Here is a 7170-nt window from a genome sequence, read left to right on the forward strand (position 1 = left end):
ATTACACATCTACTGCACAATGTGACGCCAGTTTTGGGCATCACATGTGACGCCCCATTGGGGCGTCTTATCCATGGGAGAGACGCCCCAATGGGGCGTCAATGTGACGCCCAAAACTAGCGTCACATGTGTGCTCTATATATTTCCTCACCCCCTCCATTCAATTCACACCTCTTCTCTCACTCTTCATATCTCTCTTCTCCACCAACATTCCTTTATCTTTAATTTAGTATTTGAATTTTAGTTGTAATTCTATTTAAAAATGAGCTCAGATCCTGATTCTGTTCGTGTTGTGTTATATTACAATGGTAGGAAGGTAGAAGGTCGACGAGGTGTCATATTCGAAGGTGAAAAAAGGCCGACACGTATCCAACGCAACACAACCATTGGCGAATTGCATCAGAGAATTCGGCAGAAGTTAAGTCTTCAAGACAACCAATGTATCACTGAGATCACGACAAGGGTGTGGCAAGGTGATAAATACATTAGTTTGAAAGTGCTTGACGATGAAGACTTGGAGATGACAATGGAAGAATTTTGCAACCAGTCAAGGATAGATTTTCTAGAGTTGTATGTCGACATCGTTGCAACGGAGAATGCTCCCATACCGGTGAGGTCAGTTTATTTAAATTCTCCCCGTCTTCCAGCTTCTCCTGCCGCTCATGCGTCTCCAGTTGGTATCTTTTCTGAGGGAGATGAAAATGATCCGACTTGGGAAATGCACGACGAAGATGACGATGAAAATATGGCAATGGAAGAACATCTTCTGGCGGAGGATGCTAGTGCTTCAGAAGGAGATGAATCTCGTGAGATGGGTGCGTCTGAAATTCCAATATTCAATCAACCAGTCGTCGCGCAAATGCCGCAGTTGAATGACGTTGCGTCTGCTCCGTTTGGTATTCCACAAGAAGGTAATTGTTCCCATTTGTATATTGCGTGAATAAATAACTGATTTAATACCTGAATTAGTAGTAAGTTCGTATTAAAAAATTATAATCCGCAATTGCAGGTGACACAGATGTTATTCCTTTTTGGGAAGGAATTCTGCATTATTCTTACATTGATTGGAGTTATCAGAGCGAACAAGAATCATGTACTGATGGTTCGGTGTCAGGATCGGCTTCAATACAAGGTCTGTGGCAACTGGGTGACATGTTATTTGTCAATCAAGAATTTGCGACAAAAAAAGATGTCCAAATGGCAAGAAAGGATAATAGGTGTCAATCTCTTTGCTTACGTCTCCAGTTCTCTTCAACCTTCCCCCGTAGAGTATGATCATGTATTCCTCTCAATTTTCTAGATTTTTCCGGGATAGGTTGATTAAGACCAAACTGTCGCATGCACCTATCCGGTTGACATGCCTCAACTGTGTGGAAGTAGATAATAGGTGTGGGAGCTAGCCACAGATACTGCTGCTCTGGAGTCACATCAAGCCACTCATATTCTATATACGGCTGCCACACCACCTACAAACAAAATGTGAAACAATATATAGAGTTACAAAAATAAATAAACCCATAGACAAATAACAACACCGTAAGTATCTAACACCAAACCTCATCTCTACAGAGTGTGTCCAATGTTGCCCGACAATGGGTGACCTCATGAGGTTTAAACTTTTGTACAGCATTAAACCTGTCAATCAAAAACATTATCAACCATACATAATCGTCCAAAGTCAAGAAGTATACAGTTAGTACATACAGTATTAACCATACATTATCGAAATCAAATGAAGTAAATAAATCATACCGGCATCCATAATGTGTGCCCGGCTCTGGATGAGGAGGAAGGGGTGGAGCAATGGGTGGGAATCGTATTCATGCCCAAATTTGAAGGAGAATATGGCAACCACCCATGTCGCTTCGACGGGCATCTGTCACTTCACACAAATTCCTGAACAAGTGTGTCAAAACTGCAGATCCCCAGCTGAATCGGCCAATGTCCTCAAATCCTCCACCTAGCAACGGGACAAGACGGCAACCAAAATTGCTACCTCCAGACTTGTCCGCCAGCAACCAAGTCCCCAACATCCGGGCAATGTGGGCTTTTGTGAAGTAGATCTCGGCAGCATGATTCCCTTCATGACCAGTCCACCGGGTATAATGTCGATCCAAGAATGAGATGCAGAGGTCGCCAGAATGATGGAACTCACCGGCCTCTGGAACATGTCCAAAAACAGCAGCACAAGCAGCGTGCCAATCCTCAGAGGTCGATCCGATGACGACAGTACCGTCGGTCGGCAAGCCCAAGATGCCTGCCACATCTTGTAAGGTGATCGTCATCTCACCTTGGGTCATGTGAAAGGTATGTGTCTCTGGTCTCCACCTCTCGACCAAAGCACTAATTAAAAATGTATCTATCTGTGATAAATTACGCAGTTATCACGTGTTAACGAATTTTATTATTTAATTACATAAATACAAAACGACATAAATAACATACCTGGATATGTTGCATCCTGGCAACATGTATGAAACCCGCCTGTCTGAGGTACTCTTCCACAACCTGTGGAATAGCACCGGTAGGTGGGCCCCCTTGTGGCTTCCCACGCCTCGTCTTAATCTTTCTTACATGCTCAGTATTCCACACTCGATGTGAAATATGACATTTCTACGTCCTCTGACGAAGGACCTCCCACCTGTAGGGTCCAGGTATGATCCACATGCTGGGATCGGTGGGCTCTACATCCAAATCAGATCCCGAAGAAGATGATGACTCAGCCATTATCCTCAACTAACTACAAAGTTATGCACTCCCGCATTAATAACATCATACATACGAAATTTACAAAGTCTCTAACACTATTTATAAATCACTAATTAATATGCTAAACCCTAATACATAATTAAAAATCAGTAGTAATAATAACTACGTAATAATAATATTACTATATCATTACAACATTCATAGCATGACACAAAATTTCTAAGTGACTATCCTAATGTTCCAAGTCTCTAATATACAATCAATCCTAACATGTATTACTAACTAGCACTGTAATTTAAATGTATACATATGAGGTATTATGACCTTACCTACGTTGGCAGAGCTTCACTACGAACCGCGGTTAGAGAGAGGTTGGAGAAAGGTAAGAGAGGTAAATGAGTAAGGAGTGAAAAAAGAAAAGTGGGGTATATATAGGTTGCACATGAGACGCCCTCTTTGGGCGTCACATGTGACGCCCCAGTGGGGCGTCTTCTTGTGCAACAGATGTGTAATTTTTAACAAAATAGCATTAAATGCGTAATTATTTTAATTAATTACATTATTTTAATTTTTTTGCCTATATAAAATGTGTTTAATTAAAAAAAGAAAATAGATTAAGGACAAAAAATAAAATAAAACCAAATATGTTAAAAAAATCACAATAGTGACAGAAAAAACTAAACCTAAAATAAATGAAAATAGTTTGAATAAAAAAAAGACTAGACCGAATACAAAAAATAATATCAAATATACCTAAATAAAAAAGAATAAAACAGACTGAGCAAAAAAATAAAAAAAATATGATCAAATATATTAAAAATTTACAACACAAATTTCTTTTTATTTTATTTATTATATCTTATTTTTCTCCTATTTCTTACAACCGTGATTAAAAAATCCAAAAGCGAAAAAAAATTAAAAATAGAAAAAGACAAAATAAATTTAAATAAAAAGAATAAAATAGACCAAGGTCAAAAATGAAAAAATAGAAGAAAAAATAAAACTAAATATATTATAAACTCACAACAGTGATTTTTTTTTGTTATATATTTTTTATTTTATTTGTATGTTAATTTTTTCTTTTATTTTTTTCTTCTAATTTTTTTTCATTTAGACTATTTTCATTTTTTTTAATTTTAATCTTTTATGACACTGTTGTGATTTTTCAACATATTTATTCTTTTTTTTTCTTTTTTTGTCCTTAATCTATTTTTTTTGTTTAGACACATTTGACCGTTTTTCTTCTATTTTTTCTTTTAGTCTTTTATTAAGTATTTTAAGTTTTCATAACATTTGGTCTTATTTTTTTCTTTTTTTATCATTCTATTTTCCTCTTTTAAGAAGGGAAAAGTAGGTATATTTAGTTAAGTTTCTAATAGTGTTAAGAATGAGTGTAGATAGAAAAACCATATGGGATAAGTGATTAAAAAAATGCATAGGGATATAAGATATTCAAAGCAAATCATAAGGGTTTTTTCGAACTATTCCCAAGAAAAAAAGAGTAACACATAATCAACATTGGCCACCTATCACCTTATAAGGGGCAAGGTAGAATATTGCCCCTATAAACAAACTAATAATGCAAAATAACATCAGTGCGATTTTGACTTTTCAATTTTTAATTTTTGTCATTAAATCTCTATAGATAGAAGGCTTTCAAGTTTTAAGAAGGACAAAAAAGAGTAATATATAATCGTTATCTGCCATTAAATTTCAATAAATACAAGGCTCAAAGCTTAGAGCGGTCACTTAGTTTTTAAAATAATAAAGAGAAAGATAAGAAGAATATGAAGATTAACATGAATGAGGTGTTCAATTTTCTATTTTCAATCGTCTACCATTAAATTGCGGAGAAAACAATCCTATGCCATTGAATCTTCATAAATACAAAGCTTCAAAGCCGAAAATAGTTATTAATTTTTGAAATAAAAAATAAGAAAGATAAAAAAAAAGTCTTCATTGGAGACACAAAAATCGTCATTAGCCACCAATTATCTTATAAGGGGCTAGGTGGAAAGGTGACCTGTGAATAAACTCGTAAATGCAAAATAATATCAATTTGGTTTTGACTTTTTGGCTTTTAATATTTTGTCTTTAAATCTATTTAAATAAAAGGCTTTTTTAGAAGAAAAAAAAGTGTAGTGCATAATCATCATTGACCATGTATAACCTTATGAGGTGTTAAGAGGAATATATAGTGCCACTATGAATAAACTAGTAAGCAAAATAACATTAATGCACTTTTGAATTTTTAATTTTGCGCTTTTGAATTTTTAATTTTTTTCATTAAATCTCTTTTAATAGAAGGCTTTCAAGAAAAAAAGAGAGTAATATATAATGGCTTTAATGTTTCTATAGTGAATGTAGATACGTTATCTATGTTCACTCCTAAAATGATATCGTTTTGAGTTGAAAGATTAAAAAATTATAATAAAAAAGACTATTATAACCCTAAAATAAATTATAATTATAAAAGAGGAAGAATATTCTTACTAATAAAATTTTCTACTACCAACTCACTACCTATCTAATCACCATTGGATCAACATTTTCTCTTTTTTCAAAAACTTTTTAGCATTCTCTCTCTTTGATTCAATGGTGATTAGATAGGTAGTAAGTTAGTAGTAAAAAATTTTGGTAGTAAAAATATCCTCCCTCTTATAAAAATACTTTGATTTTCGTCTCAAAACAAAGTCATTTTGGACTCAATGTAGATAATACATTGACTGCAGAAAAAATGAACTCATATATAATTATCATCTGCCATTAAATTTCCACAAATAAGGGGCTTAGAATCCTAGAGCGGTCACTTAGTTTTTATAATAAAAAATAGAAAGATAAGAACACTATAAAGATTTGCATGAATGAGGTTTCCAATTTTCAACAATCTACCCTTAAATTAGAGAAGAAAATAGTCGTATGCTATTGAATTTTCATAAATACATAGCTTAAAAGTAGAGGTGGAAATATGGATTGAATCTGACGGGTCAACCCGCCAAAACGTGGCGGGTTGGGTTACGCATTCAACACGCCTCGTTGGGTTGTGGGTCAAAACGGATTGATGGTAGGTCAGGGTGGGTAAGCTCGCCGGGTTTTTTTTTTTTACTATTAGGTAGTATATTATTTGTCTTTAAGCTTTTGTAATATTTAATTTTTTTTTATCTTAGTACTCTCTAAAAAAATAAAGAAGAAAAACTTTATTTATGACAAAGGTAATCTATATATGGAGACAAAAATAAGTTCGCAAATAATGTCTGATTGAATATTAGCATACATTTAATAAAAAAAAAAAGTTAAGGGGAGTGCGAAGCGAGAATAAGTAATATTACAAAATTAATAAAATATCATTTATTTTTTATTTTTTAGGTGGATTCACCTAGAGGTGGCAATATGGGTTGAACCCGACAGGTCAACCCGTCAAAACGGGACGGGTTGGGTTACATATCCCAACTCATCAACCCACCTTAACCCGCCCCGTCGGGTTGTGGGTCACAACGGGTTGGCGACGGGTCGGCCATTTTGTTTTTTTACTACTAGGTAGTATTTTATTTGTTTTTAAACTTTTGCAATATCCAATTTTTTTTATCTTAGCACTCCCTAGAAAAATAGAGAAGAAAATCTTTATTTATGACAAATGTTATCTATATATAGAGACAAAAATAAGTTCCTAAAACATGTTTAATTGAATATTTGTATACATTTAGACTTGAGATTGGAAAAAAATTAAGGGAAGTGTGAAATAAAAATTATTAATATTATAAAATTAATAAAATATAATTTATTTTTAATTTTTAATTTTTAATCATTTTTTTATTTTTTAGGCGGGTTACATTCAAGCGGCGGGTTGGGACGGGCCAACCCATTTTCGGCGAGTTGACGGCGGGTCGACCCGTTTTGCCACCCCTAGATTCACCCAACAACCTGCCAACCCACCATAAAACGGGGCGGGTTGGGGTTTTCAACCCACATTCAAGAGACGGGGCGGGGCAGGCCAACCCGTTTTTGACGAGTTAACGGCAGGTCAGGGTGGGCTGACCCATTTTGCCACCCTTACTTAAAAGCTCAAAACGGTTATTAATTTTTTAAATAAAAAAGTGAAAAAGATAAAAAAAAAAAAAAAAAAAGTCTTCGTTAGAGAAACAAATAGAGGATAAACAAAAGATGCAAATTGGTCTTCTTACATTAATTCTTCATAAATGCAAGACTCAAAAGCCTAAAACAATCAATCTTTTACTACTAAAATTGTGTGATCACTGATTGATGATTCAAATGAGCTTAGATGATAGTCATGGATGCATATGCATGAAAGTTCTCATAAACTAGACTTAAAATGCATTAAGAAAGGTTTTAAACACTTTGTAATCATATAAACACTTTCCCATGGTCACATAAGGGCTTAATGAGAATAAAAACCAATTATAATTCAAAAGAAATCTGTTTGTAATTGAAATTGGTCTTATG

General features: G+C 34.4%; 1 protein-coding gene across 1 annotated transcript; it reads right to left on the bottom strand.

Moving 5' to 3' along the window:
* Positions 1-1220: 1220 nt before the first annotated feature.
* Positions 1221-2285, bottom strand: LOC133283893 (protein MAIN-LIKE 1-like). Its single transcript, XM_061480817.1, has 3 exons — positions 1891-2285; positions 1557-1635; positions 1221-1466 (listed from the first exon to the last, which is right to left on the bottom strand). Exons 1-3 carry the CDS (start codon positions 2283-2285, stop codon positions 1221-1223), a joined length of 720 nt encoding a protein of 239 aa, XP_061336801.1.
* Between the last annotated feature and the right edge of the window lie 4885 nt (positions 2286-7170).

This window comes from Gastrolobium bilobum, unplaced genomic scaffold (genome assembly GCF_033153095.1).
Source record: "Gastrolobium bilobum isolate Gb01-03AN ecotype WA unplaced genomic scaffold, APGP_CSIRO_Gbil_v1 utg28738, whole genome shotgun sequence".
Taxonomy (NCBI): domain Eukaryota; kingdom Viridiplantae; phylum Streptophyta; class Magnoliopsida; order Fabales; family Fabaceae; genus Gastrolobium; species Gastrolobium bilobum.